This window comes from Syngnathus acus, chromosome 1 (assembly GCF_901709675.1).
Source record: "Syngnathus acus chromosome 1, fSynAcu1.2, whole genome shotgun sequence".
NCBI classification, from domain to species: domain Eukaryota; kingdom Metazoa; phylum Chordata; class Actinopteri; order Syngnathiformes; family Syngnathidae; genus Syngnathus; species Syngnathus acus.
The window spans coordinates 448,350-460,435 of NC_051087.1; the positions used below are offsets into that span (position 1 = coordinate 448,350).

General features: G+C 51.3%; 1 protein-coding gene across 15 annotated transcripts in view; it reads right to left on the reverse strand.

The window, feature by feature from the left end:
* Positions 1-116: 116 nt before the first annotated feature.
* cacna1ab (calcium channel, voltage-dependent, P/Q type, alpha 1A subunit, b) overlaps positions 117-12,086 on the reverse strand; it is a 38,398-nt gene continuing 26,428 nt past the window's right edge. For 6 of the 15 annotated variants that reach the window (XM_037247901.1, XM_037247910.1, XM_037247874.1 and 3 more), the window contains 9 exons: positions 10,259-10,364; positions 9,926-10,033; positions 8,577-8,680; positions 6,836-6,957; positions 6,327-6,468; positions 5,787-5,900; positions 2,318-2,522; positions 2,018-2,250; positions 117-1,410 (listed from right to left, as the gene is read on the reverse strand). In XM_037247901.1, coding sequence (XP_037103796.1) covers positions 670-1,410; positions 2,018-2,250; positions 2,318-2,522; positions 5,787-5,900; positions 6,327-6,468; positions 6,836-6,957; positions 8,577-8,680; positions 9,926-10,033; positions 10,259-10,364 — 1,875 coding nt within the window. In that variant the 3' untranslated portion in view covers positions 117-669. Of the gene's footprint in view, positions 1,411-2,017; positions 2,251-2,317; positions 2,523-5,786; positions 5,901-6,326; positions 6,469-6,835; positions 6,958-8,576; positions 8,681-9,925; positions 10,034-10,256; positions 10,365-12,086 lie in introns of those variants that run through there. The other 9 variants (XM_037247942.1, XM_037247891.1, XM_037247883.1 and 6 more) reach the window with 5 other exon arrangements.

Sequence of the window (12,086 nt, forward strand, 5' to 3'; positions counted from 1 at the left end):
TTTTTTGCAGAATAGGCAGGGCCACCTGGTTCTGTCCTTGGAAAAAAAAAAGTTCAAGACCAAGTGGTTTTACTCCCTTTTTTTCTCCTCATGTAAAAGTTTTGTTCTTCACTGTGTGTTTTTTTTTTTTTTTTTTTTTTTGTTTGTTTTCCTGGAGGCAAAGCTTCTCATGTAAGGGTCTGGTTGCGGAGAGGGGAAAGGGCCTGGCTTTATGGGAACTCATGTCCTTTCAAAAACGTGAGCAGCAGAGCCCGCTCGGAAAGTTGCCAGAAGCAGACCGGCCAACGAGTCACCTGAAGAAGAAGAAGAAGAAGAAGAAGGAGGATCAGCCAATCGCGACGAGCAGTTTCGGCCTCATCAATCCTGACCGTTAGTCAGGGACCCTTCATTCGAAGCACATGCTCCAAGATTTCCGCCGGCAGTTCGGCTTCCCAGCAAAGGATTCTGGGGAGCGTAGTCCTGGTGGCCTAGGCCTTTTTGGCCGTTTGTCAGTCGACTTGAAGCACCGTGGTCTCTGCCCCGCAGTCTGACTCAAAGAGCAGGGACTGAGGGCAAACTCCCCAGGAGGATGTCCAGAGCCTCCACCCCACCCCATCAAGTCTACTTATGCAAGGCCAGAACCCTGGAGGAGGCTGTTCTCCTCCTAGCGTTTCCGTCCGAATCCGGTTGCTAGCACCAGTCGTCCTCATCTGTCTCGCTGTAAGGTTCGTGCAGGCTTTTGCGAGGTGCGCGGGCATGAGGGGGTCGGTGGTGAGGGTGAGGTGCCCCGTGCGGCCCTCTTCGATGCGGAGAAGGTGAAGACGAGCGGTAGCCATTAGGCACCCGGCGGGGATGCGGGTGAGGGGGCGGTGGAGAGGGCCCGTGGCGGGCAGTCCTGGGCGAGCGGGGGTGCGGATTGCTCGTGTGCGGGTTTGTGTGGGAAAGGCTCTGTTCGTAGGCGGGGGGCTCGTGGTGACGCTCGTACTCGTAGTCGCGCTCGTAGAAGGGCCCGCCCCCTTCCAGAGTCTCCCCCAGCGGAGGTCCGCTCCAGCGGGCTCGGTGCGGGGAGCACGGCGAACCGTGAATGGGTGAGCGGGGCGACCCGTGCCTGGGGGAGCGGGGCGACCCGTGCCTGGGGGAGCGGGGCGACCCGTGCCTGGACGAGGAGCCCCCGTGGTGGGGAGAGGCTTGCCGGGACGGTGGCCGGTGGTGGTAGCCCCTGTCGTGGTCTGGCGGGGAGAAAGGTCGCGGAGAAGGCGAGCGCAGGCGGCCCGGCCCCGGGGGGCCGTAGCCCGGCTTGCGGACAGCGGGGGAGTAGGTGACGTGAGGACGAGGGACGGCCGGCGTCTGGGGCAGCTGGCGACGGCCTTTCCGCGGCGTGCTGGTCCCCGAAGTCGAGGGGACGGGGCTGCCGCTCACCGAACTACTGCCCTACGGCAAAATGCAAACAAGGAAAATCAAAACGCCGCACCGCAACAAGAACAGAGACCAGAGTGGGGAGGTTGGACGGGGCGCGGCGGTAGATGAGGCGGATCGATAGCAAGATTGGTAAAAAAACAACGATGAGGCAAAGAAGTCACAACAAGAAGCGACGTCATGATGAAGAGAGATGGAAAAGCAGAAAAAAGTAGAAATTGCCATCCATCCATCCATCCATCCACTCTTGAGTGGACAGTACTAACTGTGGCAGCTCCATGCAAGCCTACAGGTCACTTCACCAATTCAGAGCTGGATAGCAAAGCTATTCATTCCATCCATACTACGGCTCACTATGTATGTATATATAGTGCGTGCTTATTCTCCTAGGGTAAGCTGGAGTCAAGCACAGCTGACTTTGAGAGGCAGGTTACACCCCAGACTGGTCGCTAGTCAATCATCATGCACATCAGTTTCTCAATCGCTTTTGGCCCCGCGATCCCTTACAGGGGAGAAATTGTGAAGCAAACCTGCTAAGCATACCAATAAGTCAGTGGAGGTTGCAGGCTTGTGCTATTAAAACCCTGGGGTGGATCCATTCCTGCGTGTTACTGTGGCCCACCTGTCTGTGGCAGCGTCCGTCCGGACCCTCGCTGGGTGAGCGTGACCAGTGTCTTTCGCGGGAGTGTCGGTGGGCTAGGTCGTGTCGATCGTAGCGCTCTTTGTCCACGGAACCGTGGTGATGGTGGTGGTGGTGGTGGTGATGATGGCGCCGGTCCTTGGTCCTGCCCCGGTCCCGCTCCTTGGGAGGCAGGTCGCCTGATTGCGTGGTGGTGCTCAGGTCTGTGCCAAGGCCTGGTGGGGCAGCGAAAACAAATTGACGTAGGCATTGAAGTCCACAAAGTGGACCAAAGCAACTCACCAGTGTCTGCGTCTGTGTATCTGGTGAGGGATCGCTGCGAGGTCCGATGACTTCGGTCCCTGTGTCGGCGCCCCCCGCCGCCGTGACGGCCCTCCTCAGACACCACCCTCTCCAGGGAGTAGTCATCCAGCCGGACACCTCGGCCCGAGCGTCCGTGAACCAGGCTGGAGGTGGAGCGTTGCATGGGACGGGTGTCTGTGATGGTCTGAAGGACCCGGGACGACGTTGCGGATGTGGAGGAAGACAAACAGACGTGAGATGTCTGGATCATTGATCTTCTTTTAGCCTGAGCTGGTGCCAGTACCGCTTGGGGACCAGATCTCTGGTTTGGTAAACCCGGTGCTACAGTATGTTATGGTCACCTGCATATGGTGCAGACACCAGTCTGGTTTCTAAGTGCAAAATGGTCAAATACTTCAGGCCACTGATGTATTTCCGTAAAGAGTCGGTGCTCCTGTGGCCCAGTTTAGCCGGCCGGGCGCAAGTGATAACAACGCCGACGATTTTGGCTCCAGCTCAGCAGGGAAGGGGTTCAAAACCCAATCCCAGTCTTGAAACCCCAATCACAAAGCCAGGTTTGAAACCTGGATATTGAGACCGAAGCCTGGCTTGAAACACTTTCAAGGAACTCCATTTTTAGAAACCTAAACCCAAATCTGAGATCATATATCGAGCTTCAAACCTTAACTTGAAACCCTTTCCCAACCCTGACATTCTACGACCTAACCCAAGCTTTAAAATCCAAGCTAGCTGAACCCATGCTTCAATCCCTTCTTTGAAATCCTACCCCCATCTTAATAGCTTAAACAACCCAGACTTGAAAGCCAAATTCAGAATCCTAACCCAGACCTGAATTTAAAAACCTGAACCTTGTGTGAAGCCCCCCTCTCTAGCCGTGAAGCGGAACTGGCACCAGATCAGTATGAAAGGGTTGAGCAATCTTCCCGGTGAGCCAGATGGGTGTCCACCAACCCGAGCGGAACATTCTAGCGTCGACCATCTGGCTCACACAACAACTTCAATTCTTTACAATCCTGAAACACCGGTCAACTGTTACTGGCAGAGCGGCCGAACGGAATCACGACCATGCTTCCCCGGTGAGTGGGACGAGCAGAAGCCAAGGGAGAGCTAACGTGACGGTGTTGACCATGCTTCCGCATGTACAAGCCACAAGACGTGTCTTGGATTTGGTCACAAAATGACATCAAGCAACAATGCGCTAAAAGCATCAAGACACTCAGTAACGTCCAGCTAGCGCTTGGGGCAGTCTAAGGTAATAAAAGAAAGAAAAGAAGGAAAAGGATTGGAACTTCCCATGGACATGTGGCATTAACAAAGAAATCTAGTAGAATTTTTTTTTAGTAAAATGAAAGAAAAAAAAACCTCGACCGAAGCGGGCACTTGAGGAGGTCTACTTGCTGTGTTTTTGTTTTAGCTGTCAGTTTGTTTGTCTCCAAAAGAGGCACACGAAAGCCAGAGTTTGGAAGAACCCCACGTTGGACGCCACAGTTTCACCGAGTGCCCACATCACGCATCACTTGGGCCAATCCCGTCATCCGCTCTCGCCGTTCCCCGCTCCATTCATGCCAATGGCGTTGTTCATTGCGACACACATTTGACGACAGAACATACACCCGCAACGAAAAGACAGCACACACCAAAGACAACGAAAGATAGCAAAAGATGGAGATGGGATAAGCAGGGGACGCTTGATTCAAAGAGCGGGCTGCACCAGATGGGCGGGGCTCACTGCAGGAGGGCCATTCCGCCTGCTTCGAATGTTTTGAACGCAAGACGGTTGTATGTCACTGCAGATAAACCAGTCCAACTGTCATTTCATCAAGCAGAATATCATAAGAGGATACAAAATAGAACAATCGATTGAGGAAAATCACGTCTAAATAATAACGATGAAAACAAACCAAATGTACAACTACTCAAACGAAGAAATGATCACAATACTCCGTGATGACTGTCAATGAAAAGAAAAACAGAACGTAAAATAAGTCATGATGAATATGAATAAAAGACACCGCTGAAGAATACAATTTAAAGGAGTAACACAAATAATTGAGTTGAACAATTGAAGAACAGGTCCCGCCCGCCCTGCTGCAGTTGCAACCCCAACAACACGGCGACGGACGGACGGACGGACGGCGAGCCAAAGAGAGTACATACGCTCAGGTTATTGCCGCGAGGTCGCTGTCTTCTCCGCTGCAGATTGAACAAAGGGGCCGGACGGACGGCCGGCCGGCCGGCCGCACACGCAAAGCAAAGCGGTTTGGTGGTCAGTGTGGGAGGGAAGAATGGCGGAAGGGAAGCAACACACAAAGAACACGTCGTTGAAGGAAGCGGAATTTGCGCTTGGCACTTTCTAGCGGCGACCACTAGGGGGGCCACACGGCGCAGCAGACAGACACACCAAGGACTGGATGGAAATGAAGCGGGGACAGAGAAGTGTTCCATGGATATGGACAGATAGATGGGAGTTGAGTAAAATATCATTCCAACCTGGTTTTCGTTGCCAAAACATGCAATTGTTTGCCGCCACCTTGTGATTGCAAACAAATGGATGACAAATGGATCACTTGGAAGTTGCAAAGCCACCTTGCAAAAGCAGGACCCGACCCATTAGTCGGCCAACTGATTTCATTGATTGACATTCGTTCTTCTACAATTGGCATTTTCCCCGCATTAAAAAAAAAAAAATACAACATAAGAAAGAGACCATGACATTAAAAAAAAAAATAATCAAATTTATGCAGGATTGCAGCTATGAAAATGAAGAGGAGTGTTCCTTCTAGAAAATGGGCCAAATGGAAAAGACCGGGAGCGGGACAATGGAGGGAGCCGAGTGAATTTCAAGTTTCTCAAAGAGTTGACCTCTACCAAGAAGCATCGGCGCAACACTGACAAAATTTAAATGATCCTCATATTCAACTCCTTGTCTCTCCAAATAACTGTGAAGTTATTTTTTGTATTTATTTATATTTTTGTTTCCAAATGCCTTGCTTGGTCTTGCCTGTAACCTTGTAAAATGTACCATGAAAGACTTTTTGTGTCGAAATAAATACAAATAACAGGACTTTAAATTGGGATGAAAAAAGAGAAAAAATCTTTTTCCTATTTATGCAATGCTGCACTAGTTAGCGAGCAGTTACAATTTAGAAATACTTTTTTTAAATGATAGATTACCGTAAAATCTTTATTCCTCTATTCTGTATAATTATAAAATTAGAAAAAAAAGAAGTAAAAGTTAAAGTTGCATCTTGAGGCACCAGCGTACATATTTTGTGTGATACCCCTTGGTAAAACATCAACAACCTGCAGAGACTTGCGAGGGTGGGGGTGAGGGTGGGAGGAGTGGGTGGATGGAGGGAGGGAGGGAGGGAGGGAGGGAGGATGGGAGGGAGGATGGGAGGGAGGATGGGAGGGATGGTTTGATGGATGGATGGATGGAGGTGCTCACTTGGTTGTCTGCTGAGAGGCGGGGCATGGAGAGGGTGCGCCCGTGCCCATCCACTGGGTGACAGGGCTCGGTGTCCGAGTACCCGTCCCGCCCCATCTCCCGCATCTCTACCGTCTGCAAGGACACAATGAGAGTTGGCGTGACCAGGGGGGGGGGTCGCTCTAGCCAGCGGGGGAGGGCGGCTCATTTCATTGACATCAATGAAATAAAACAAAAACTAGCACACTAGTTACTTCCGAATCCTACAAATGCTACACAACAGAGGGAGGGAGGGAGGGAGGGAGGTAGTGTGGAAAATCCCGTTTGTGCGTGTGATCCATCAGCACCGCAACGAGTACGTGCTTTGTACTATGCTAATGTTGCTAACAGTTTGCAGACAAATGCGATACTTTGCTCAGTGGACTGGAGATGACATTCAACACAAACGGCGCTTATCTCACAAAGCTCGGTCGGGTCTCATTCGAATGGCGCACAAAGAAAAAGCCCATTTCCGCTTCGGCCCGGGCAGCGATGCAACGCTGCCGCGCTCGTCCCAAATACCTGCGGGTTGTGGCGGGTATGGTGGAGGTCGTCAGGGTACGGCCGGTCGGGGCTCCAGTTGCCCGTCTTTTGGAACATCTCCTGGGCTTTGGTGGTCATCCACGACTGGCTCTCGGTCATGGCGCCGCCGCCTTCCGAAGGTCTGTAGGGCACAGGGCGACTAGGTGAGTCGAAGTGGACGATGGTCAATTCACGCGACCGCTCAGTGAAGTCAATCAGCTAAGAAGCAAGAGATGAGCACCGAATCAGCCAAATATCCATCGGTACGGCCGCTCATCCCATCGGCCCATAATCGAGTCATGCAACAAACGACTCGGGTTATCGATGGAATTACGGGCTGAGAGTTGAATGGGCAACTTAGAGACTTACGAGAGCGCTCGAGCCGAGTCGGCCGATTTGCGATTCGTGACCGCTCCATGGGTCGAATCGGCCGATCGTCAAGTCTCGACGAGCGGAATAAACCAACACTCGAGTGACGTGAGCGGACGATGCGTTGTCCGACTACTCACAGGCTGTTGACGTTGTCGGGCTGAGTAGCAGGGAGGCTGTCGAGTCCGGGCCCTCCGAGCCCATCCGTGGCGTCGTTCTCTGGCGGCGGTTCCATTCGCTCAAACATTAACGGTGGTTGGTTCTGTGTGGGATACACCGCAAGCGGGCTCAATAGGGAAAAGAAGGAGGCGGGGTGGGCTTGAGACACATGGAAAACACCTGCCCTCGCGAGATGAACCCACACAGGAGCGTCATCCGCACTGAGGACCTGTGGCCGGGTGACCTTTCCCCAGTACGTGGCTGATCTGAGATCAGAAGCCATATGCCTTGTTTGAATCCTGAAGATCTTTTGCCTCCTGCCTAACTCTACCAGTAGCAAATGATTTTTGGAATAAACCAGATGAATCAAATCTTGTTATCTGAGGAACATTTGGATTCAGAGGTCCTTCTCACCTCGCATATCGAAACATGGAAATTGAATGATGGACATCCAAACGATCGCCACCGGCTGTTAGCCGGGAAAAGAAATGGCCGAATGAAACGGTTGTTAGCGCACGTCACGCAAAATGATGACATGCGAGACCACTCGACATCCCACAGGACAGAAAGACAGACTGACAGACTGACAATCAGACGCCAACGAGCGACACCCACACGACCGTTGAGCTGGACTGACCAAATAAGGAGATCCCACCTCATCCTGGGGGGAGGGGGTAAAGGGAGATGGTCGGTCGAGAGACAACAGAAGAAAAGCAAGAGCAGAGCAGAACCATCAAAGACAAGAAGCGAGGCTGGACGAGCACAAAGACGGCGAGGCAAAACAGGTCGACGAGTATCGGCGCATTTCCAGTCCAATGAAGCGGTTGCTGCATTCAGGCGCAAACATGCGTGCCCGCCCGAACAAGGCTTGGCTTTACGTGCCAGAGCTTCGACGACAGCAAAAACAATCATAATCCTGAACCCTTTTGTCTTGAGCATGCGGAGATGCTATTGTGAGAATAAGCTGAACGACACTAGCGCTCAGATCACCGCTTCTCCGAGTGACTCGGGCAATATGGTGACCATATACAGTGCAAATCCAAAGACATGCAAATCCAAAGACCATTGCGGCTATTTGGTACGACAGAGCGAGATGTGAAAGCGAGTGCAACTGGACCACATTCACGGAAGGTGCGGGGGCAAAGCGATCGCGGCCGTTTAGGATCGTCAAGGCTCAGAACATCACCAACGCAAAAAGGTCAGCATTGGACACCGCTAGCTTGCTAACAAAGACCGGGACGCAACATTTGGCCAATAACTTATGTGTTTTGCGTTCATCACACTGCTCATCAGCGCTCGGATCTTTCGATCGGATTATTGGAACGGGTGAGTGGTTTTAGGCGTTAGGATCTTGGGTTTAGGGTGAGGGACTCGGTCCTTTCAGTTGGTTTGGCTTTCAGATGGGAACGTCACAGAAGGGGAAGGGTTCTTCCAGAAACAGAAGGCTGGTTGGGGTTTCGGCTTAGGCTATCTCTCTTGGGTGCTCGAGAGAAACCGAAGCTGCACAGTGGTACTATTTGCAAAATATCCGCACAATGCCTTTGTTTGTGACTTCCAACATTGTTGTTAACAGCTAGCTAACGGGGCCAGAACTGGCGCAATTAGCTTGTCGGTTTAGGAACACGATGCTGGACCATTTAGCAAGAGGAGCAAGTCAAAATAACAAAGAAGGCCGTTTGCCCGGGAAAGCGAACCGGCAAGCGTCATCGGGATCCGCTCTACCTGTTCCTCCCGCATGGCCTGCAGCTTTTTGGTCTTGCTCTGCCGGTAGTATTCCATGATCATCATGGCAGCGTAGATTTTGCCCACCGTCAAGTCTGTGGCTGCTGAGAAAATGACAAGTTACCCTGGAAGATTAGACCCGGGCGAAATGGGACCCTGCGCCTTGGGGGATGGGAGTAGGGGGACAACACAAGTTCACAAGAATGCTGCGCCACACACTGAGGACAATTCTGTTTCAGATATATTTGCACGGTGCTAAAACCAAACCATCAAGTTCCTGCAGTAGGATATGTGGCGGGGTTTTACGGTCCGCCAAATGGGACAAAGTTTATGTCTGTGGGTTGGGGCTTGAGGTCTGGCTTAGGCCTGGGCCTTTTGGGTTACATTTAGGATGAAGGCTTAGGATAGCACTTGTCGGGTTAAGCCTTTGTGCCGGCTTGAATTAGGAACTGGTGGTGGTTCGGTCTAGTAGGTTGGGGGAGAGGTTTCTGTCGAAGGTTTCGGATCGCATTAGGCTAGGAGTTAGGCTATTTGCTACGATAGGCTAAAGGTTAGGGGCAGGCCTGGTCATGTTCCCATTCAGCCAGCTCACGTTGTCCTCAGAGAACTGAATGGATCGCAACTCGAATGAGTCTCAGTGGTTCGTCTAGAAAAACAAAAGTGACCTCAGCATGTGGTGTGCGCCATCCAGATACATTGACGGTACAGTTGTCAAGACAGCCTTTGGTCTTTTCACAAGCAGATGCGGCGGCAATCATCCAATCGCTAACGCAATCGTGCTTGGAGTGCGTAGCCATCTTGGGCTCCGAAACCTCCACACCCTGGACCCAAGGCAGCGTCGGTACGACGACACGTGAGAAAAACATTGAGCTTGCTTGCTGGCTGGCTGGCTGGCTTTGGGGCGTGGCTCTGCGGCCCCATGAGCACCTTTGCGTCCATCTCGCCTACCTGCTTGATGAAAAATGGCATGCACGCTGCTTCGTCATTGGTGCTCATCTTTTTTGCTCCAAGTTTGACTATTGTGCTGCTCGAACTGTCGTGAAAAGACTCCTATAGAGGATCTTCTATAGTTGGCACCCCCTGATGGCAGGACAGAATACAAACGTTGTGCAAGTGTGTGTACGTGTGTGTGTGTGTGCGTGCGTGCGTGGGAGAATACAACGTACGAGCGCTGTATTGTCATGTTGTGAGTGGGAAAAAGGAGTGTGAATTTGGCTTTTTCACGTTTGGCAATCGTCTCCTTCTGATCAGGGGATGCAAAGCAGTGAGCGGCTGGCTGAAGCTGCCCTCTTGGTGAATGGGGTGATCGGACATCCAAATGCCAACGCGCCGGCTCTCGCGTCACTTACCCTTGTGGGGCGTGACGAGCAGGTCCAACGTTTTCTGCGACAGGTTGGGCCAAATGGCCATCATCTCTTTACGCAGCTCGGCGTCCATTTGCTGCTTGTCTGCACCACCTGCGGGAGTTCCGTGTGGAAGGCATAGGGAGGCACAACAAAGTAACGTTACGTCTTAAAGGGTTGGATTTCCACTATTCTTTTCCTCCAGTGTGATAACGGAAGCGTAGAAGAGCGCTGAGGTTTGCCAATCAATATGTCAACTACAAAAGTGACTAAATTGGAATTTGCGGCGTGTAAATCCTGCCCGGCTGAGCGAGCGAGACCTAGACTCTGGACTTGTACCCTTGGCGATCTTGATATCCAGCGCCGTCCTGATGAGCGCCATGAGGGTGGAGTTGAAGTGGACCGTGTTGTCGTCGGCCACGGGCAGGTCCATACGCAGCAGCCTCTGCGGAGAGCCGGGCGGCAGGACAGCGTAAGAATGCAAACGCGTCCTCGCCACATCGCAGTTGCGAACCAAGCTCCGCGGAGGGGCGGGACTTGGGGTAAGAGAGCTCCATAGATAGTAGCCAATGAGAGTGGGGCTTTGCGAGGGTTACTGCCAATCTGCTTCGGCTTCAGTGGCAAATGCAACGGCATTTAGCGAGCGGAACGCTAACTCAGCGAGCCACTTGCGTCTCCTGATGTGCCAGTGATACTCGACAAGAAAAAAAATGTTGCTGGAAAAAAAAAAAAAAAAAGGTCATTTTTTTTCCAGAATATTTTTTTTCCTTTTGCTGGAGAAGAGGTCACTGAATTACGAGCGTGTCGTCGTCAATGAAAATGGAGTCCATCGCCAGAATAGAATGTTCAAATTAGAGAACAACGAAAATCGAGTTGTGGCTTTTCTCTTTCGAGAAGTAAAAAAGCATCGGAACAAAGTTGTGCTATTTCAATATAAAAGTTCAAAGCTACCTTTGGGAAAGCTTCTCGTAATATTACAAAGTTGTCGACAAAAACGTAGTCGATCAGGAAGGAGCGTGTATTCATTTGTTTGTATCATAATTGGACTTGGGGTTTTTTTCTTCTTGAAAACAGTATATAGCAAGACGAAAGCTTGACTTTTCCAAATCAGAAAATGAAGAGGACATGAATTGAGCTGTGTCGTTTTTTTAGCATTATGAAGAATGAAGTCATTTTCCAGTCATATATTGGTCGAGAAGAATTGACAACATGACGAAAATAGAGTTCTGTTTTCAAGGCTAAAGTCCTATTTTTCCAAATAAGAAAATGAAGAGGACATGAATTGAGCTGTGTCCTTTTTTTAGCATGATGAAGAATGAAGTCATTTTTCAGTCATCCATCGGTCGAGAAGAATTGACAACATGATGAAAATAGAGTTCTGTTTTCAAGGCTAAAGTCCTATCTTTCCAAGGAGGGGGAGAGGGGAGGGGCTTTGTTCTGCTAAGCGAGCCCGGAACCACCAGGAGGAGCGATCGGGAGAGCCAAACAGCCTCCGACCCAACCTGTGCCCATGTTCCCGAAATGTGTGAATGCGCTGGCACATTCACACATCGATGCAAGAGATGGAACAAAAGTACACTTACACACAAAAATCTGCACACACTTCAATTAAGTTGAAGCTTAATTGCGGTCCAACAATCAAAAAATAACGGTATCACTGGTGCTTTTCCTCAGGAGACAGCTTTTTTTGTTGTCAAGTCACTCTGGTATGTTCTATAGAGCTCCCCCTACCAGTCAGGAGGTTCCCTGCATAGCTCAGGTAAATCCGATGGAGGAGCCATTGGATAGAGCAAGCGCAAGCCATCCGGGCGTTGGGGGGGTGGGGGTTTGGAATGGCGGCTTGCGGGCGGTTGCTATCGGCAACGGCGGGCGTCCATCGGCTTTACCTCCGAACATGAGCGTTGGGCACGCACGGCGGCAAGCACGATGGCGATTGGTTTCGTGGGCATGCTTCGGGCGGTTGGCGGGCAACATCAAGCGTGCATGCAACACCCCCTGGTGGACCACCCGACACACAGCATGCCAATGTCCCTTCCGCATAGAGCGCAAGCGGCCGTGCATCCGCGCAAAGACGATCCGCGACACCAAAATGATGATAGATGCCGCTCCACTCGATTGAATTTTTTGGCTTGTCCAATTTTGATTTCCTAGATCCGATCGGACGGGA